Source organism: Rhinolophus hipposideros, assembly GCF_964194185.1.
Source record: "Rhinolophus hipposideros genome assembly, chromosome: 10".
Taxonomy (NCBI): Eukaryota; Metazoa; Chordata; class Mammalia; order Chiroptera; family Rhinolophidae; genus Rhinolophus; species Rhinolophus hipposideros.
This window is the reverse complement of record NC_138056.1, coordinates 38,704,367-38,725,923: the sequence shown is the minus strand read 5'-3', so window position 1 is coordinate 38,725,923 and position 21,557 is coordinate 38,704,367. Positions and strand designations below refer to the sequence as shown.

The 21,557-nt window shown below is 45.0% G+C and overlaps 1 protein-coding gene across 11 annotated transcripts in view; it reads left to right on the top strand.

Moving 5' to 3' along the window:
- BMAL1 (basic helix-loop-helix ARNT like 1) overlaps nucleotides 1-21,557 on the top strand; it is a gene marked incomplete at its 5' end in the record, with an annotated part of 98,406 nt that overhangs the window by 63,620 nt on the left and 13,229 nt on the right. For 3 of the 11 annotated variants that reach the window (XM_081063963.1, XM_081063962.1, XM_081063964.1), the window contains 11 exons: nucleotides 2,455-2,577; nucleotides 3,262-3,408; nucleotides 5,719-5,757; nucleotides 6,064-6,105; nucleotides 7,405-7,562; nucleotides 9,288-9,367; nucleotides 13,875-13,967; nucleotides 15,247-15,364; nucleotides 17,789-17,938; nucleotides 19,926-20,172; nucleotides 21,211-21,317. In XM_081063963.1, the coding sequence (XP_080920089.1) occupies nucleotides 3,269-3,408; nucleotides 5,719-5,757; nucleotides 6,064-6,105; nucleotides 7,405-7,562; nucleotides 9,288-9,367; nucleotides 13,875-13,967; nucleotides 15,247-15,364; nucleotides 17,789-17,938; nucleotides 19,926-20,172; nucleotides 21,211-21,317 (1,174 nt within the window). Of the gene's footprint in view, nucleotides 1-2,454; nucleotides 2,578-3,261; nucleotides 3,409-4,179; nucleotides 4,269-5,694; nucleotides 5,758-6,063; nucleotides 6,106-7,404; nucleotides 7,563-9,287; nucleotides 9,368-13,874; nucleotides 13,968-15,246; nucleotides 15,365-17,788; nucleotides 17,939-19,925; nucleotides 20,173-21,210; nucleotides 21,318-21,557 lie in introns of those variants that run through there. The other 8 variants (XM_081063965.1, XM_081063966.1, XM_081063960.1 and 5 more) reach the window with 6 other exon arrangements.

Here is a 21,557-nt window from a genome sequence, read left to right as displayed (position 1 = left end):
GAATAAATCAGAATAGCCAGGAGATTTCTGAAAATGAAGAATAAAAAGAGGGAAAGAATTTGTTCAGATAGTAAAACATATTGTAAAGCCACAATAGTAAACAGTGTGGTACTAGAATGGAAATAACTAGATCCAAGGAACAGAATAGAAAGTGCAGAAACCGACCGTCACTCAGTAAAGGCGGCACTTCCAATGCTTGCTAACAGGATGTGTGGTCTCATAGATGGTGTGGGGATAGCTGTCTGTCCATTAGAGGCAAATAAGAAATTTCCAATATTAAGTAGTGTACCAAAAATAATTTCCAAATGGCGTAAAGAGCTAAATAGAAAGGTAAAATTATAAAAATATTAGTGAAGAGAACATTCTTATTTTGGGGTGAGAAAAGACTTTTTAAAATGTCACGTAGTATCACATGCAAAAGAAGCAGAAAGGTGAGAAAGGTATTTACAACATCTATGATGAACAAAGAATATGTTTCTAATATACAAATTTATTCATTCATTCAACATCTATTTATTGAGTGCTATGCTATGTGCTAGGAAGTGTTCTAGGCAGTAAGGCTACCATCAGTAAAGCAAACAAAATCCCTGCTCTTCTGATGCTTACAGGCCAATGACGAGGCCAGCCAGTAAGTAAAGAAGGAAGTGGGTTACTGCAGGTCATATTTTGATAAGGGCGATGGAAAAATTTAAGCAAGTAGGGTGGGGATGGTTAGGGAGGGTTGGCAGGGGGTTGTGTGTATTATATGAATATTCAAGGAAGCTTCATTGATAAAGTGACATTTGAGCTGAAATATAAAGGAAGAGGGGAGAAGTAATTGAATTTTTTTTTTTTAATGTTGAGCTGATAGGATTTGTGATGGATTGGATGCAGGTTGTGAAAGAAAGAAATGAATCAGGAGTGACTTCTAGGTTTGGGGCCTGAGCAACCAGAATGATTGAAATACTGTTTACTGACATGGGCATGACTGAGAGGATTGGCTTGGGGAGAACCAGAGGTTTGGGTATGGACGTTTCAGTTTGAGGTTTCTGTTGTATATTCAGAGGGAGATGGTTGGTTGTACAAGCTTGGAATTCAGGGAGAGGTTTGAGCTGGAAATGTAAATTTGGGAGTTGTCATAGCATGGATAGATTTGAAGCAGTGAAACTACACACATCTCCTAGGGAATGAGTATAGACAGGCAGGAGGTCCAAGGACACCCAGGGACCCTCATTTAGAGGCGAGAGACGTGAGGAGGAACCAGCTAAAGAGACCAAAAAGGAGTGGCTGGCCACTGAAGTAGGCGAACCAGGAGAAGGTGGCATCTCTGAAGCCAAGAGACGACGGGGAGGGAGAATCAGCTCTATCAGATGTAGCTGATGGGTCAAATAGGAAGGAAATGGAAAACCAACCATTGGATTTAGCAACGAAAAGGTCACTGGTGACAACAGAGGCCGTCTTACTGGAATAATGGGGACAAAAGCCTGATTTGAGTTGATTGATAGAGAATAAGGGGAAAGGAATTAGAAACAGAAAAGGGGCAGTAACTGGAGAAAAATGAAGTTCAAAAAAGTCCCCCCCACCCTCGCCACAATATGAGAGTTGTTGTGGTGTGTTTTTATCCTAATGAGAATGATCCAGGAGATGGGGAAAGTGGGTGATGCAGGATCGGGGGCAGGCAGAGACTTCTGGAGTGATGACCTTGAGTCGTGAGAGAGGATAAAGTCAGACACTGTTGGGTGTGGGGGTACAAACCAGCGGCATCTATGTAGGCTGGGAGCTGTGGTCGCTGGCCGCTTTTCTCTGAAGTAGGAAGCCAGGTTACCAGCTAAACATGAGGAGAGAGGAGCTGTTGGAGGTTGGAGGAGAAAAGAGTATGACATTCTCTGTAGCAAGGTGGGAGAACAAAGGGAGCAGGGGAGTCGGATTGCTGGGCAGCACTGGCCTCGAGGTGAGAGGTCGGGGAGTAAACGTGAGAGCACTCAGTTCACTGTATGCTTTTCTCCCACCAGGTTCCGGTGCCCAGGTGCACTTGGGTTAGCAGGCCCATCGATACTAAGACAACCTGGTAGAAAAACAGGACAAAGAAAACAACAACAACAAATGCCTATAGCGTAGAATATACCATCTATAGCAATTTAAAAATACAAGTAAACACAGTGAGGTTTTGTTTTTTCCTTCAGATTGACAAGAGCTCTTGTTGGGGATATAAATTATTGGAGCTTTTCTGGAGCAGTGTGTCAGTATGTACCAAAACATACACGTGTCCTCTTTTGACCTGTCAGTCCTACTTCTACAACTTGACGTTAATATTAAGAGAATAGCTCACATACGTGGAGATATATGCAGAAACATGTTCACTCCAGCAGTGGTTGTGAAAGTGAAAAATCGGCACACACCTAACTGGGAGGGCCTGGTTCACTAACTGAGCATAATAGTGAAAACAAGAGCTCACACTTACCTCTTGCTTTTCAGATGAGGAAACTTGGGCCCAGAGAGGAGTGACAGCCTCAGTCACATCGAGTGGAGCTTGGACCCCCGATTGCGGGCAGTACACGGCCCTCTTCAACTTGGTTTAGAGCTGGAGTTCCTTGCAAGGTAGTTGTCAGCCTCTTTTGAGGGCCAGCTCACTTTCTTCTTTTAAAATACGATTTCTCAAAATGCTTTGCAAAGTTATTTACAGTGTCTTCATTTCTGCAAGGTTTTCCTTGCAGGGGATGCTGGGTCCAAAAGGACAGTCAGGGAACAGAGGACAGACTTTGCCTGGGCCACTGATAGAGAGGGACCGTATATTTCTGACTCCCAAGTCGGACTTTATATTCTGAGAAAAGCTATTTTCTGCTTTCCTATGACTTTTACAAAAGTTGCAACTAATATACAAAGATAATGAGTCTGTCATTGATTTCATTGACCAGATTAATAGATTGGAAGAAAATGAAATTAGGACTGTCAGAACATCCGGGACACATGGTCCCCTCAGGGAGAGGCACACTGGCTGTAACTTCCAGAGCCTGCGGCTCTGGTTTAGTTCTTCTATGCCCTATCCTAGCTTCTCTGGGCTTTTCATCACAAAAATGAGTGGGTGAGCCTCAGTTACCGATAATAGTTCCTAAAGTAAGGACAGCCCTCTTTCCCTTCCTGCCATGTCCCTGTTCGCTGGTGAGAGATGTGTTGGTGCTGTAAACAAGTCCCCGTCTCTCCACAGCCCCACCACGGCCCCCACCACTATAGACGGGCACACAGAAATAAACACACCTCTGTGCCTCCTTGTACTGCTTTCAGACCTCCAATGGCCGACCAGAGAATGGACATTTCTTCAACAATCAGTGATTTCATGTCCCCGGGTGCCACCGACCTCCTCTCCAGCCCCCTCGGCACCAGTGGCGTGGATTGCAACCGCAAACGGAAAGGCAGCTCCACCGACTACCAGTAAGGCCGTTAGGCTCTTCTTCCCCCGGCTAAACTTGGTGTCGGTTCACGGGCATGGGACATCTAGGGGCCAGCTACTGTTTCTCCTGGAAGAAGGACCCTCTTTGTGGAAAGGGATGGGAATGAAAGATTCAACTCCAGGTGGCCACACAGGTGTCTTTTTCTTTATTTTGCCCCTGCATTGCAAGCAAGAGGGAGCTTCCATCACTATTAAGGCATTTACTGCCCTCTGGCCCCCCACATTGTTCCACATCAAGGGAAAAAGAAGAGCCTCAAAGCCAAGTTCCGCCTTTTTTACCTTTTCTTTCGTCTCCTTTTGCTCCTTTGAGCAAGATGGCTAAGTCTGATGTCACCTCAGGGGTTCAGAGGGAGCTTTGCCTGAGGGCCTCTCCCTGAGGAACACATCAGTTGCTTAATTAATGTTTGTGGAATGAGTCAGGAGAGGTTGTCTCTGAAAATAATATAGGAACATTGATGTTATCCTTAAACATTTTTGGCATTAGTATGTACCTGTTATATTAAATAGTATTTTTGTTTCTTTTTAGACTTGATGACTTTTCTTTTGAGTAAGTAAACTTTCATACTTACAGTCAACTCTTCTGTATCTGTACAAATACCTAGGGAATAAGGCAACATAGAGCATTCAAAGGCACCTTTGGTTTTTTTGAGGCACCTGCGTAGAATCTTACCCAAATGTCCATTTAAGAGGTTTTCTTTTGAGGTTTTGTTTAATGAGGGAAAATCTCCAAGGAGGTGTCCCCCCTCCAGCAGATGTCCTTTCTGCTGAAGTTCACAGGTCCAATATGGGGAGCACAGTGGCTGGAGGTCAGATGCCCACTAGGAGATGCTATGATTAATATGTAAGTTATCCCAGATGATTTAGAGAGCAAACGCCCAGGGGATGGAGAGTGGGTGTGAAGCCCGGAAGGGTGTTCTTCCACAGCAGTCACTCCCCAGCAGAGATCAGGAGATGTCTCCTGTGGACCCCTTGTCTCTGGCCAGCGCTGATGGACCACTGACGCGGTCTAAGACCTTTGCCGTCTAGATCTGTGGTTTCCAACCTTGTCAGGTTTCCCTCATGGACCCCAGTTTGCAAATCTTTTGTAGACCCTATTAATTCATGAGACCCTATTAATTAAGCAAGTATAATCCCTTTCCTTATAATTGTAATGTACTAAAGTCGTATCTGTCGGGTGGAGCTTCTCTTCACCTGAGGTGATCAACCTGGTCTCAAAGAGCAGACACAAGTCTAGACCAAAGGGCAGGGAATGTTTTCATTTTCCCATGTGGCCTGGACGATTTCCTCAGGACTTTAGGTCTAGCTAGCGAAACTCTCTGCCTGTGAGCAAATCAAGGTCACCTGGTTGGGAACCAACTGTTCTAGAATGGGATTCAGTGCTCCTGAGAACATTGGTTTTGCCCTTGAGATTCCATTGTTTGAAGGGCCATAATTGCTCCTGTCTTATGGGATAAAGGAGAAAGGTCCAAGTGGCAGCCAGCACCTGCCTGATAAATTTAGAGGCTGGAGAAGGCTGTGAGCTAACCCCAGGGGGATTTGGAAGTCTTTCCTCTGAGAATTTCAGTTTATTTTCTACTGAACCACACACAAGGTACCATGAAATTTGGATTTCTAGAGTCTGTTAAAGGGAGAGAGATCCCTGCTGTGACCCCAGGATCCTCTACGGCCAAACAGGGTTCCCCAGGATCCTCTACGGCCAAACAGGGTTCCTTGCACCCCCTGCCCCAATGCCTCAGGGTTTCCCACCTAGCTGAGAACCAGAACACTGGGTAGCAGTGCCTTTGAAAAGCTGCCTCAGGGCTCTGCTCAGTACTTTTTTATTGGTACTTTGATTTCCCCTCCTCACTTCACCCCCACATACCAGTATATATGTATGCACATGTATATTTGATGCTCAGTATGTTTTGCAAATGAATAAACTCCATTTATCCATAATGACGGTGGGGTGGGGATGAGGTATTATATTTATTCAGATTCTCTGGTTAACTGAGAATTGCCATAAATGCTTTGTATTCCCAATTTTCAAACAATCAAAATATAGTAAAATATACGTTAACACAGAAACTCTATTGAAACTATACATAATTTTGTTTTATATAATCTGGAATACCAGTTTGCGTTTTATAGTAGATTCCAGTTGTTTTTGTTTGACTATTATTCATCAATAATCAATACTATGACTATTTGAGCTTTCTCATTGTTTGGTTTCTGGATAAGTGAAAGCCTTCCGTATTATAAGAAGGTGTTTTGTACATCTTTATTAATAGTCATGTTCTCTTTTGTTGTTTCAGAGAAAGCATGGACACAGACAAAGACGACCCTCATGGAAGGTACCATTACCCTGCTCACTTGAATGTCAGCATCCTGATAGCCATTTTCCCTGCACAATTACATATCCTATCACTTGGTACAGGTTCCACCCGTGTCTCAGATTGGGGATAAGCAAGGAGGCTGTGAGCCTGTGGGCTCACGATGGTCTCCCTCCCTCCCCCAGCCCCCAGTGTGACTAACAACCAACTTGGTATGTTGTAGAGAAATGACAGGGATAAAACAGGGAAGCAACAGAGAGGTATAACTTTGCCGTTAATCTCTAGGGGATTGTGTTTTTATCTTTTGCTTTCCTCCCCCCCCCCCAGGTTAGAATACACAGAGCATCAAGGAAGGATAAAAAATGCAAGGTAAGTTTGGGCCCTCATTCTGTGTATAAACTGTCCTGGTTTCTTAGAGTGCAGCCAAGGAGGCTCTGTGTGTCTCCTCCCTATCCAGTAGTCATACTGGATGACATGGTCATATCCTTAGGGAATAAAGAAGAGGGCTAGAAGTGGCCTCTGCCCCTTGCTCTCTCCAGACTGAGCTGGCCTTCACTCTTTGCTGTCTAAGCATGTTTAACCTGAAGGGGACTTGGGAGGGAGCAGAAAATAAATCAAGCTAAGGTTTTTCTCCCAGTTTTCAGCAAATTACCTCTTCTTGACTCGAGGGCCCCCCAGAAGAGACCTGGGTCCTTGATGCAGTTTCTGGGCTGCACCTCCCCCCTCTGAATGGGCCCTTACTGCAGCTGAAGGCCAGACCTGGGGGAAACCCTGCAGCCTTGAAGAGATTCTCTACCTCCATCCTTCTGTCTCCAGCCACAGTTGCTGACCCTTTTCCATGAGGGTCCTCAGCTCTCCTGCTGTTAGACCCAGGGCCATCTGAGGCTGTGTCATGACGCAGCACTAGGGGCAGCAGAGTTCAGCTGCCCTGAGCCTTCTAGCCTTTCTCTCATAGAACAGCCTTGGCAGGAGGGCCCATGGCTCTGTTGCTACAGCAGCAGCAGCAAACTCCGTTCCTGCTGTTGATGCATCTCTTTAGGGCGACAGTCACGAACGGCAGGTGCAAACCAGTCAGGGACAGTGTGTGACAATGGCAGTGCCACCCTGCTTTAGTAAGCAGCAACTCCTGGGAGGGAGGAGTGTGACATTCTTGGAGACAGCTCCTGGGGACAGATGTAGCACCTAGGTGGAGTCATGGTTGAGCCAAGGACAGCAGTGTCAGTCACCTGGCGACTCAATCAGTGAGTGTCTGGCAGGACACACAGCAGCTCCTCACAAACCTTAGGGACCCTTGCTGATGGCTGTTCTGGATGCTTTGCTCTTTGAAACCATCACCTCCCTTCTCTTTCCTCCTCTCCCTTCTTAAAATCCAACTTTACAGAGGCTGAGAGGAAAAGAAATCAGGAGAAGTTAACCATACAGTTTACTTGAAAAGGCAGGTTTTGTACTATTTCTTCTTACTTCTGAAGATGAGAGAAGCATAAGAAAACTAATACCAACCTGGCAGTGAGGCCACTTTTCAGTGACTTGAGTAGAAAAGGCTAATTTGAAACACTGCAAATTCTAAATTTGCCTTGTCAGATAAATATTGCAAAGAGTTAAAACTTATTTTTGTCATTGTTTCTTTGATGCTCAGTTACCTTTTATGAAATCATTTTTCATATTCAGGGAAGCTCACAGTCAGATTGAAAAGAGGCGTCGGGATAAAATGAACAGTTTCATTGATGAATTGGCTTCGTTGGTACCAACGTGCAACGCCATGTCCAGGAAGTTGGATAAGCTCACTGTGCTAAGGATGGCTGTTCAGCACATGAAAACATTACGAGGTGAGACCCTGGGCTTTATTGTCCTTTATGTCCTTGCCCACAAATGTTACTGCTCTTGCCTAGAATGTTCCTGAGTCCTTAGGCAAATGCTATGACTTGCAAATGTGTAGCCTTGAGTAACATGCCTATAATTTCCAGCAGTAGACACAGTGCCAAATGAAGTGATCATTGAGCTTATGTGAGTATCAGGATACGATTCTGCAGTCCTGTATCCCCAGAGGACAGAGGCTGCGTTCTGTGCGCAGGTCCGTACGTGCGTGTCGTCAGGCCACATGCATATCAGAGGACGCCGCTGATGTCCTGTCTTGCCTATGTGTGTGCCAGGATTCCACCCGTCCAATGATAAACATTAGAAATGTAGGTGCTCTTAGTGACACAGAAAAGTCAGTTTTTAAGAGGAAAATTCATCCTGGTTCCTTTGATGAGTGAGTCACTGGGTGATGGTTCTTGCTGCGTTTTATTGTCCGGAATGAACACTGATGATATTTTCATCTTCCTGGAATTTTCCCAAACCAGATAGACCCTTTATGAGGGAGGCAGTAATTTACGTCTTTTCTGAGTGTGGGGAGGGTGAGAAAACCCAGGCAGAAATGTGGAAGTGACTTATCCAAACCACGGGAAATCTGAAACATATCAGGCATTTTAGTGAATGCTGATCCTGGAATTTTCCATAGCTAGTCTTGGACTATTTGAGGAAATTGGAACGTGAGCGCTCAGTCAGATCTCTGACCTGCATTGTAAAAGAATTGTGTTTTTATGTTTCCACGAAGCCACCAGAAATCAGCAGTAGCTGGTTTTGTCTGACTTTTGATCATTATTCTAAAACATAAATGTTGTATCCTGTGCTTGGAGAATGGCATTAAAAATTCATATGAGTGAAGATGGTAGAGATTAAAATATTATAATTTCAATTAAATTGCAAGGAAAGGAGTGGCAGACCTCAAGTTATAAAAAGCAGGGATGTGGATCAATAATCTGCCTTGCGGATATGGAAGTCGCAGGCACGTTCTGTTAACCTCCTTCCCCGTGATGCTTAGAACTGTCATGGACCCGTTTCATTTCAGTTCTTCACTATGCTAACCGTCCCACACATTCCAAGTCATTTACTGCTGGCGTTTTTCTCTGTTAAGTTATTGCCCTCCTGAAAGAGGCCCGATTGACAGCCTTTTAAACATAAGTCTTGTTCCCTTTCAGTCCTGGGAGCTCGCGTTGCATTTCCTGAAGTAATGCATTTCTCTAGGTTGCCAAGCTCGTTTAACTCACCACTGACGAAGACGAACTCACATTAAATGCCTCCTACAATATATCTGCTCAGGGCCTGGCAGACTGGGGGATTCCCAGGAACATTTAGAATGGGGATTTGAGGGCCTGCAGGACAACCCACTTAATATACATGTTGGGAGGAGGGGACCTGTTGGCTTCTAGAGTTGTCTTCTCTCAGAAGCAGATGTTTAACTTCTATTAGCTCTTCGTTTTCCCTATAGTGACAAAAGCAAGCTTGTGAGTCTCCTGTGGGCACCAGTGTTCTCTTTTCAGTGGCATTCTCTTTGGCATTACAGGATTCTGTTCAAAGCCGGATCTGCCTTGTCTCAGTTAAGGAAAAAGAAGGCAAAATGAAATTCCAGGTAGTAGGGACTAGGCCTCATCTGGAAGGTTTGAGGCAGTGCAGTGCAGTGAGACATTGTCTGAATATAGAAAGTGTGCTGACTCTTTTTCCTTCCTCAGGTGCCACTAATCCATATACAGAAGCAAACTACAAACCAACTTTTCTGTCAGATGATGAATTGAAGCACCTCATTCTTAGGGTATGTTACAATTATGGGATTGTTTTACACAACATTTAATTTCACAAATTTCAGAGTTAAGTACTGGCATGTGGAAATTTGAAGTCTCAATACTGAACATTTTTAGGCCTACTTGCTTTCCTGGCTCTCCACCTTTATCTTACTGTTTGGACAAGCGTCACATTCCTTCCGAGACCTTCCTCCCCTTTTACTGCTTAGGCAAAAAATTAAAGGTCTGTGCTATTGTGGTTTTACATCAGAAGAGGCAGGTTTTTGTTAAAAATAGGAGGTAGTGAAGAATCACATTTCCGCATGAAGGTTTTAGAAAGTGACTGAAACTGGTAACAACTGAGCATTTCTCTTAGCACAAAAACATCCACTGAAATCTTTACACCAAAATCTCTTCAAAATAACAAAACTTGGAAAGACTTCATTATCCAAGGAGGAAAATAAATGGAGGAGGTGATGCTTTCACCTGCTTGATTACAGCTCTTCATTCATCTTGCTCGACAGCTGGGGTGGCACCGTGGGAACGTGGCCTCCGTGCAGAATGAGGTCTGCACAGGACTCCAGGGCGTGCTCCTGGCAGAGTGAGATTCACTTGGAAATTGAAGGGAAAGAAACGGAATTCAGAAACATGTCCTCTTGCAAACATAACTAAATAGAAATAGAAATAGAAAACGTAACTAAAAGGAAAGATAACAGCCAGGGTTGACCTCACTTGCTAAAGCCCCTGGAGAATCTCAGCAGCCTCCTTTGAGCAGATGTTTGCAAAGCCTCAGGACAGAGGATAATTCAGCTGCATTTCTATATCATCACTACCCATTTTCAGCTCAACATGGCTCCAGGCCCTCTATAAGTCTGGCTTGCCTGCTTATTCCAAAATGCTCTATCCATCCATTCATGACATGCTGTATTAATTGGAAGGCTTCCGACTGCAAGGAACAGAACGAGTAAGGGTTTGTTTCTCAAGGATAGCTGGTCCTGGGGTAGGCTGTGAGGGGTTGGTGTGGTGGTCCAATGCGGTCCGCAGGAACCAGGCTCTTCGTTCTTCTCACACAACCATGCTGAGCTAGCATGCAGCTTGTTTCCTCAGTGTAGCAAGATGGCTGTGCCAGGTCTGAGCCAGTCCAGTCAGAAAAGGCAGGGGAGGTTCAAGGCCAGTGGTCCTTTATACCAGGAGAGGACACACCTTCCTGGAAGCCGAGTAGTGGACTTGAGCTTATCGGGAACAGTTACCTTGTCCCTCTTAGCTGCAGGGAAGGTTGCTGTGCAAGGATTTAGATTTTTCAGCCTCCAGAGTAGAGGCAGGCAAGAGAGAAACGGGCTAGGAATTGACCCCCGACATCATTTGCCACACACACCTTCCAGAGCCACATCTGTTTGCTAGACATCCCCTCCAGAATTGGCTCTCACAACTCAATACAGAACCTCGGCGGTGGTCTGGTTGGCCTGGGGTTGAAAGGGACTGGCACCTCCCTTGCCATCCGTAGTGCCACATTTGGGGTAGCTGTAATAGTGCCTATCCCCAGCTCTCTTGTGCATGAATTATTGTTAGGCCAGGTCTTTTCCTTCTTATACAGGCGCAGTTCATTTTTTTGAACTTCTCTTTTACCTCTGTCAAAATATATTTATTGGATGGTCCCACATTCCAGCTTGTTATAAATGATCCTTGGAGGCTTCATGTGACTTGTAGATCTGATAGGCATGCCATCCCTTCTGTGTCTTTCATTTTCTTTCATTCACTAAGTCAACAGATATTTTTGAGTACTTACTGTATATGCAGGGCACTGTTCTAGAAATAGCCAATCACTGATAAATGCATCAGGGCAGGGCCAAGGCTTCCCAGCATGTTCGTGATGGTCCATTGGTTACGACTCTCAGGGCACAATTATTCAGACCCAACTCTATCCTCACCTCTCCATTCTTTTTTATACAGAAGATGTCCTTCTTCTCAGGGGGGACTTACTAAAGTTAAGATATAAATTATGTCGGCTGCATCTCTAGAGAAAGCACTAGGGCCGACTTCAGGGATATGTGACCTCTGCAGTCACATGGCCCCTGGCTCTTGGCTGAATGCTCTGCTGTCACCATCTTGAAAATCCTGATTTTTGAACGAGAGTCCCTGCGTTTTCATTTTGTACTAAGCCTCACAAATTACATACCTGGTCTTAATTGTCATACTGGTAATTTGATGATTTTAAGGAAAAAAATAATCATATATATATGTGTGTGTGTGTGTGTGTGTGTGTGTATATATGTGTGTGTATATATATATATGTATATATATATATATATATATGAAAACAAACGAGCTCCCTTTGTAATGACAAATTCTTAATAATTTTCTTGTTGCTGCTTTTCTAAATAATTTCCTATCAGACGTCCACGTCTACACTTACAGGGTATAAAACAAGGATTTTAATACTGTTCAAGCTAAATACTTCATCTTGGGCTTGTCTTTCTGCTCTACTAGTTCCTACACCGCCGAAGGTGATCTGTCTTCTCTGATTAAACTTTTCTTTCTTCTCCAGCACATTTCAGTGGCTTTGAAGGCCCGTCCTATCCCTTGTCACTTCCAGGTGCGCAGTTCCCAGGAATTTGCACGAACAGAAGGAAAGAGCCACTCAACTTGTGTTTGAACAGTTTGGCAGCAGGAACTGGACCTGTCCTTTTCCTCACCAATGCAAATCTGACTAATTTCTTGCTTTAGCAAGTGCTTTCAAAGTCTTTTATAAATGGTATCAGGCAGCACTCCACCTGATCAGTGTGTAATGTCTAGAGACTCTGCTTCCCTGTGGTGTGGAAACTAGGCAGACCATCCTAGGGCTCTGTATCACTTGCTAACCCCGTCCTTCCCGAGAGCGAGCCTGCCCCCGGTGTTCCTGGCCTTCTCACACCTCTGCTCTCCAGCTGTCCCCTGGGCCACAGCTCCTTCTGAGAGAAGCAGAATCAGCATGTTTTGAGCCTCCGCTATACTGACTGTATTCTCTGGCCTTTGGAGCCAGAGAATGTGTTGAAATCTGCAGTGCTCGTGTAGTCGGTTCAGACCTGACTCTGCCCAGATGTCAGGATGTCAGTCACCTTCACCCCAGGTACTTTTATGCCACATCACTTCCTCAATGAGAAGCCTCAGAACACTTCTCCTGTTAGATATAAGATTGTCTGCAAGGCAAATGAGGAAGTTATTAATACCCTATTTTTTGACAGAATGAGGCTTCTAGCAGATGGTGTTTGGAAAGTCGCTTCCCCCTCACTGTCATTCCTTGCCCCTGGGCCAGATTAGAGGCCTGACTTCAGAAAGGCTCATTCCGAGCTCACTTCTGGCAGGGAGGGCCTTCCAGGTTTTCTCACAGCAATAGTGATTCTGTTTCCTTTCTTATTCAGTTCTTTTATCTTGGCACAAGTGCAGGCACCATTCTTTAACCTTCTGGCACATGAATTCATTTCCTTGTTCTTTGAATTAACGATCTCTCACAGGCTCTTTTGTGGAAAAGTGAATAGAGTTTCTCAGTTTTTCCAAAGAATAGACAAGCATAGTGACTAAAGCAAGACACTGACCCACTGTGCATTAGAATTATGGGAGCTGAGTATGAGAGCAAGTACATGACAGAGTGGGCACCCTCCCTGTCCTTGGGAAGAACACCCGGCAGGAGTTGAGTAGCTGTCCATCTGAAAAGTTATGGATAGGATTCAGGCACATACAAAATATTCTAAACTCTCGGACGCTATAGCTTTGGTATTTATCTGCTTCAGTCTACCGAGCAAATATCATCCTGTCTCTATACTTGTCTTCATTGGCACTTCAGGTTTTCACTTGTATTTAAAGGGAAGAAGAGGTTAAAAAGTACCTAAGGGGAAATTCTTGCTTTGCTTTTCTCATCTTGCTTAGATGCAAATAGCCTGGATCAAAGGGTAATATTCTAGAGCAGTAGCCCTATGTACGTTCACATCACTTCGGGGCAAAAGTCGGGATAGGGTGGAGGTTCCAGCAGTACCAGAGATGCAGCACCCCTCCAGATGATCAGCATAAAACAAGAAAACGCCCCTCCAAATGCTGAGGACCACTGTTCTAGAGCTCTCTGTAAACAGCGCTGTTCAAGTCGAGGACCCCGGAGACAATGAAGAGTGTTCTGTGATCTTAAAGATCCTTCCAACGTCAGATTCCATGATTCTACAAGGTTGTTATAATTAAAGCAAAAAAAAACGTGACTTCTCTGGACCTTCATACAATCAAAGGAAAATTTTTAAGCCGAATTCTGCTTTGAAATAGAACATACTTGAATTGGATTCTCCCTTGTGATCATTAGATGATATGTGTACACAATTGCCTTGGAGAGAATCGTGTTTTTCTCCTAAGGCATTTGTTGCAAGCGTCCTGTTCTCAGGATATCTGCGAAACTGTCAATGAGAGCAGTCCTGTGCTTCGGATACTTAGCAAACAAACAAATCCTTATTTGCTATCAGAGTGATTACAAATCATGTTTCTTGAAGTGTGATACATTGATTATCCATTTCTCCTGATTAGGCAGCAGATGGATTTTTGTTTGTCGTAGGATGTGACCGAGGGAAGATCCTCTTTGTCTCAGAGTCTGTCTTCAAGATTCTCAACTACAGCCAGGTATTGCTCGTGTTCCTGCTGCTGGGGTCACCCCACGCAGCCACACGGTCACCCCACTTCTCAGAATAATGATAGTGTCCAGTCACGTGGAAATGCTTATGTTGTCCCCCGACCCAGGTCTCCTTCCAGAACATTCTTCTTAAGAGAAATTAAACTTAGAAAAATCCTTTCATATGTCCCATGTTTCCCCCATTTGGAAGGTTCGACTCTGATCTTAGTAGCAGCTTTAGAACTTTCCTGTTGCTGAAAAGTAAAGCTCTTGTACCTGTGGGGTGGGGGTGGTGGCGAGGGGCCATGGCCAAGGAAGAAGGGCAGACAGATAAAACAATACCAGACAGTAGGGAAGCCGGGAACCCACCCAGGACGTGTTTGCAGCAATGTGTCGCATTAACTCTGTTGAACCTCGACTTCCTCTGAAAACCGATTCTAATAATCTATACCTTTTATGATTGTTTGAGAATGAAATAAGATGAAGAAAGCTTCTAGAGCAGAGCTTTTCACCTATTATGTCCCTAGAGTTTTTATTCCCTCAATTCCTTCACTCATTCCACATGCTGGTGTTTGCATGAACACTTGGTAAGGCAGGAGAATCGAAGAGTCAAAATAACATTTATGTTAATTAGAATTAATGTCAACTTAATGCTTTCCCAAGTGTTTTGTTCTGCCTCGCAGGAAAAGTATAGAGGAAGTTTTATTATCCCTTCTAACAGGTTAGGCTACTGAGGCACATGGTACAACCCAGCTGGCTGGAGAGCAGAGAGAGGTAATGGGGCTAGAGGCAAAGCCCATACCCCACAGTTGCCCTCCTCAGGTCTCAGTAGGGACTTTGTGGGCATCAGAAATAAATAAAAAGGAGTATGCACAACTGAAAGATCCCTGCCTTCGAGGAGCATAAACAATTTCTATAATCGAGCCCCTTTTCCCTCGTGTGTTGTCAAAACCAAACTCCTGATGTCTCATTCATTGCCTATATATGTGAGCAGAGTGAGTGCACAAGTGTACATATGCACGCACAAAATATTTGGAATTCTCATGCTTAAAAATCTGCAAAATGAATTCATACAATCAGAGGAAAATTCTTAAGCTGAATTCTGCTTTGAAATAGAACTTACTTTCATTGGACTTTCTCTTGTGATCATTAGACGATATGTGTGTATATAGCTGCCTGGGAGAGAATTGTATTTTCCAACAAGTGCTGAAGGCGGCCGAGCACTTGTTGGATAATTTACATTCCACATGCTGTCGTTGACTTGTCCTTTTTGACATTTCATCCCCACAGAATGACCTGATTGGTCAAAGTTTGTTTGACTACCTGCATCCTAAAGATATCGCCAAAGTCAAGGAGCAGCTCTCCTCCTCCGACACCGCACCCCGGGAGCGGCTCATAGATGCGAAAAGTGAGTACAGGGAGCTTCCTCCGCAGCCCACGCAGCCCACGCAGACCTGTGCGCCCCCGCGGAGATCGCAGAATATGCGCCATGGTCTGTCTCAGTCCCTGGGTTCCTACTCCTCCCCTTTATCTGGGTCACAGGTGCTATCTTTGGCTAAATGGAATTATGTACATTCCTTTGTGTTTGTTTTCGTTTCACATAAAGAAGAAAAAACTCAGTGTTCAAATTCACTGCGAGGTAAAGCAGCTACTTTGATTTCCTTCTGATGTTTAGTTATTTTCTTTCAGAATCTAGAAAGTCCCAGTTGTATGCTCCTGAACTGAAGAGCTCACACCAGTTTGATTTGCTCCCCCCTAAAAAATCACCTCTGTTTATCTCAGTTGCATACGTGCAGCCTCATAAAAGCAAGAAAAGTTGAAATATACACCTGACGTTTCTTTGACCAAAGTGGTTCCTCATTAGATTGGCTCCTCTCCCCCTGGCTTTCTTCTTGCAGCCTTGGAACCAGTGTTCACATTCTCCCCCAGCTTCCTGCTCCTGCATCCCTTCCCACATCCTGTGTGAGGCCCCAGTAGACTTCTCATTAGTGCAAGTGGGAGGCTGTGTACTGTAGCAGTGAAGAGAGTGTGGACTTTGGGCTCACATCCTGGCTTCACCATTTACCGGCTGTGTGACCTTGAGCATGTTACTTAACCTCTCTGTGCCTGGGCTTCCTTATGTGTAACATAGTATCTATTTCATTGGGTTATTGTGAGGATTAAATATGTTAATATACATAAAGCATGCGGGACAGTCCCTGGCACATAGTAAGCACAATATCTGTTTTTGTGCAGCTCAGCCCAGTGCACTCATAGCCTAACTAGTTTCCTCCTTCCAGTTTTAATCCCTGGAAGGAAATACCACCAGAGGAATCTCCTTTAAACCAGACTTTTCATTAAGGCACTCCACTTCTTCCTAGAAGTACAATGCTGTTTCTGGTACCTGTTGTCCTTTGTAGTCTGTCCCTGGCAACGTTTAGTGATCTGTGAAAAAAAGATGAATGGTGTTTGGTCCCTACCTGTAAGGCTCTTGCTGTATAGTCAGGGAGACAGGAGGCAGATAGCTGGCTCTCTGTGTAACAGGTACAGACATGGGAATCGTACGGGCATAGAGAGCAGATGATTAATTCTCCCGTGGGCGTGGGGAGAGGCATCACCGAGGAGGAGACAACTGAGGTGGCTTTGAAAGGATGAATTAATGTTTGCTGAGTGGTGAAGGGAGGAAAAAGCAGAGGAAACGATTTGGGGGCCTGTGCAGAGGTACTGCCCACGTGTGGCCTGCTTGGTGCTGCTGGAACGAAGCGTGCAGGGATGGTGAGGGATGCAAAACGAAGACTTTGTCGTCCGTGAGACACAGTGAAGAGCTGTGAGCCGGGTGGGACAGGCTCGCAGGGGCATTCTGGGGAAGATCCTTGAGGCGGTAGGTTGGGGCGGGGTGTGGGCGTTGAGCCCCAGGAGTCCCGGGCAATGGCCTTTGCCCTAACGGTCGATGCCGTGCTGGGCGGTAGGGTGCGCATTACCCCCCACATGTGATCTGCAGCGTCTACACTGACCCGTAGCTGTGTTTCTGTCCGGATCACAGTCATGCTCCTCCTTCAGAGACGCATGCAGTTGGTCTAGAACAGTACAGTCTCATGGAAACAACGCAAACCACAAATACGAGCCACATGTGCGATTTAAAATTTTCCAGTAGCCATATTAAAAACATAAAACTAAATGTGAAATTAATTTGAATACTATCTCTTATTTAACCCGATCGATCCACAGTGAGATCTTTTACATTCCTCTTTTTTTTTTGGTACTAAGTCTTTGAAATCCTGCGTGTGTTCACACTTACAGCACATGCCAGTCAGAATAGCCACGTGTCAGGGATCCAAGAGCTGTGTGTAGCTATTGGCTCCCAAGCTGGACAGCACAGCTCTAGAATGGGCTCCAGGGGTCTGGATTGGAAGGCAGCCTGCTTCCTCCTTTCCACGTCAGTATCTGAATCTTGTCCTTCGAGTCCCAGCCCAAGTTCTTTTCCTCTAGGAAGCGCAGGCTGTCTCTGCCATTCACTTGGCACTAATAATACATCCCCTGGTATTATTACTAATCTTTTCATGGGGAACATCCATTTCCCCTTCTCCTGGACAGGAGCCCGTGCTCTATTTCTTTTTATCCCGAGAGCACCTAGTCCATTGAGCCAGTGGCTGCATGCTACGTGCTCTAGAAACATGTCCAGATTGACAACACACCTGTCAACACTGTATCTTTTAAACGCAGGAGAACTGTTATTCTTGTGTCAGTATAAAACAGGGAGGCAGGAAAGGAAAGGTTTTCTTCATGGTCGCACTCCCCCTCCTGACCGACAACACTACCCTCAGTTTATCACGTTTTGTGTATTGATTTGCAGCTGGACTTCCAGTTAAAACAGATATAACCCCTGGGCCATCTCGATTATGTTCTGGAGCACGACGTTCTTTCTTCTGTAGGATGAAGTGTAACAGGCCTTCAGTAAAGGTTGAAGACAAGGATTTCCCCTCTACCTGCTCAAAGAAAAAAGGTAACCATTTCACAGTTCTGTAAAAGGCTATTACAGACTAGGCCTGCTTTCTCCGCTGGAGCTCTCGACGGGGTGTTGGTTCAGAGGTTCCTCGCTGGCCTGACCGAGCAGCAGATCCCAGGACCCCAGCCAGGACCTTCCTATCCCCACGACCCACAATGTTGGGCAGTTGGGAGTAGGGAGATTTGGAAAGCCCTGATGGCAGAGATTCATCAGGGAATCTCTGATGAATCTCTCCATAACGAACCCGTTATGGGAACGGTTCCTCTGTTTAAACTGTTTTTCTCACGTGTTTGGGAAAGAAGATGTCAAGCCGCTGTCCTGACTGCCTTTTGAGCAACCCACCAGTCGATCAGAAATGCTCTTGCTAAATTCACCAGTGACCTTCACATTACATGCAGTGGTCACTTTTCATTTTTCTTCCATCTTGAAGTGTTCGCTTCCCTAGGATTGCACGAAAGCACATTTTCCTCATCTCTGCCGTCCTCAGTCACTCCAGGCTGTCTTCCTGGGTTCTTTTGCTGGCTCCTCTTCTGTCCTGAGCCACCTTCTCTTTTATATCTCTGCTTGAGTCCCTTAGCTTTCAATGCTATTTATATTTCAGTAACTTCCAAGATTATATTTCTAGCCCAGACTTCTCTTTTGAACTCCAGATCCATAAATGAACCGCTTATTAAGTCTACCTGCTTAGCTATTTTAATGGCATCTTAAACATGATCTATATAAAAGTAACCACCTGAGCTTCTCCTTCATGTAAATGGCAGCAAAAACAAATAGTAAACTAAAATGTAAACCACCACCCACCTAGTACAACTAGAAGCCTGGGAGGCACCCTCACCTCATTTCACACCTCCCCACCCCCCAGTTACGAAGGCCTGCCACAATGAATTCCTTTTGCAGAAGTTACCTGAACTATGTTTATCCATCTCCGCGTTTCCCATTATCACTAGATCCAGGCCACGCTCAGCTCTCCCCAGGTCTGGTCAAGTAGGATCCTCACACTTCCCATCCTTCCACACAGCAGCCAGAATGATCTTTTTAAAATCAAATCTTTTTATCAGTTGCCTGTTTAAAACCCTACAAAGTTTCTCATTGCTCCTGAAGATAAGTTCAAAATCCTTAATGTGATTGGTTTTCCACAGTTTCCCAATAACTAGCACAGATGTGATGTTTCGTAAACACTGCGTAAGGATTTATTATTGGGATCCAAAGGTGCTCCCCGCTTACTACACCCCACAGTGAAATCTTTCTCTCTAAAACACTCTCTTCCTTGAGTCAATGAACTGTACCAGCAACCACTAAATCCAAAAAAGTTGGAGTCATCTTCGTTTTCTTTCTTCCATGCCCATTGTCGGGGCAGTCATCCCGGATCCCAGCAGCTCTCAGAACCTTCTGCGTCCTTCCCTGCCTCTGGCTGTGGATCACCCTCCTGGTTTTCTCGCTCTTCCAGCTGACCTGTCATTCTGCTCCTAGAGCATCCAAACCCTGATTCGATTTTGCTGTTTCCCACTTCTATACCTTTGGAAGCTCTCCATTTCCTATCAGAAAAAGGCTAACACAATGGTTAGCAAACAATCCAAGGCCCCTATAGTCTGCCCCCAGCCTGCCTTTCCGGCTCTACCACCTCCCTTTCACTTCAGCTGCACAGAGCTCTCTTCCATTTCTTGTACAAAATATGCTTCGGTGCCTTCTCAACCTTTGCACAGTAGGCAGCGCTCATCCTTCTTGATCCACCTCCTACATTGTTTTTCTGGGCAGCCTTCCTTTCGCCAGATCAGCCTCCCTTAGTGAAACCAGCTGTGCTAAGCACAGTAACTCTGATAGTTCTTTTTCTGTCTTCCTCTCTCGCTGGATGCTAACTTCTTGAGAGTGGGGCTTTGTTTGTAATCTTTTGACTCTGTACCTATATCCCAGCCCACCATAGGCTGCCCATGCCCCCCGTACCCCAGAGCCACACTGACACTAACCAACGGACTTTGCTTTCTAGCAGATCGCAAAAGCTTCTGCACAATCCACAGCACAGGCTATTTGAAAAGTTGGCCACCCACAAAGATGGGCTTGGATGAAGACAATGAACCAGACAACGAGGGGTGTAACCTCAGCTGCCTCGTCGCAATAGGACGACTGCACTCTCACGTGGTTCCACAGCCGGTGAACGGGGAGATCAGGGTGAAATCTCTGGAATATGTTTCTCGGCATGCAATAGACGGAAAGTTTGTTTTTGTAGACCAGAGGTAAGAGTCTGCGTGTTACCCTTGAACAATAATAACAGTAGAGGATTTTCAACTCTGAGTAGAGCAGAGAAGACTCGGCTGTCAGCTGGCTTTCCTAAGAATGAAAAGAGATAAGGAAGTGATGGGGATCTCTGCTAAAAAATGAGACCTATAAGAAAATCATCTCATAAATACCGAAATCTTAACCTGTGTCATTCTCTGGCACGTAGAGACAGTTAAGTAGGGTGGTTTGATGTCCATAGCCAAAAGAGAAATAGTAGCCATAGCATGCTATCTGAACGTATGCAGTGTTTGTTCTGGGACCATGGGTGTGATTGGAATTCTGAAACAGAGGACTTGAAAAAGATTATCTGGTCCTGAGCTGTCCCATACAGTAGTCACTGGCTATGGTAATCTCCTGTGGCTGTTCAAGTTCAAATGGAATCAGTTAAACTTAAAAATTGAATTCCTCACGCTCACGAGCCCCATGTGGCTAATGGCACACATGTGGGATGTTTCCATCCTCACAGAAAGTTCTGTTAGATGACACTGATCTTGTCCAGTCGCATTTTTTGTGGAAGAAGTGAGGCCCAGCCTGAAGACTGGCCTCCTCCAGGACACACACTAACTGGCCGTAGACCTGGGCTAAGAACCCAGAGGTCCCAACTTCCACTGCTGTCCGCTGCCTCCTTAAGAATATTCACAGACTAATACTTTTTCTGGCTACTAGAAATAATCACTAAACGCTGGAATAGAAGACAGCATTTGTCAAGGTTCTTGTGGCCCCTGCTGCTAGAGCTGCTAGTTTGGTTACCCTGATAAAAAGTAGGCAGTAAATGGAGGAGTTGTGTACGGGGATTTTGATTTCTACCACATTTCTATCTAATATAGTTATCATTTTTAAATGTCCTAAGATTTGATTTCTTGTGATAATGTAAGGTCCTCTGGAAATCCACCCAGCTTTGACCTTGTTCTCATTGGCTGTAGCAGGGTTCATCCACTGCAGAGATGTTGTTCATTGAATGGATTTTCCTTTTTTGTTTAATTATTCCCTTCTAGGGCAACAGCTATTTTGGCATATTTACCACAAGAACTTCTAGGCACATCATGTTACGAATATTTTCACCAAGATGACATAGGACATCTTGCAGAATGTCATAGGCAAGGTAAGCTGGGCTGTACAAAAGTCTTAAGTTTAAAGTGTTCCCGTTTCTAGACTAGTCCACGTAACCGTCCAGAGAAATCTGCCCCCAGTGACGTGGGAGTCAGTGAGCCCAGGAGGCTTGAGGCAGAAACATGTGTGAGGAGAGGAAGCTGACGCTCCCAGGCCCTACCTATCCCCTTACAGACAGCCCACCCCTGACTGCCTAGCAGTTCTCTGTACATAGGCCAGGGCAATTCTGGAA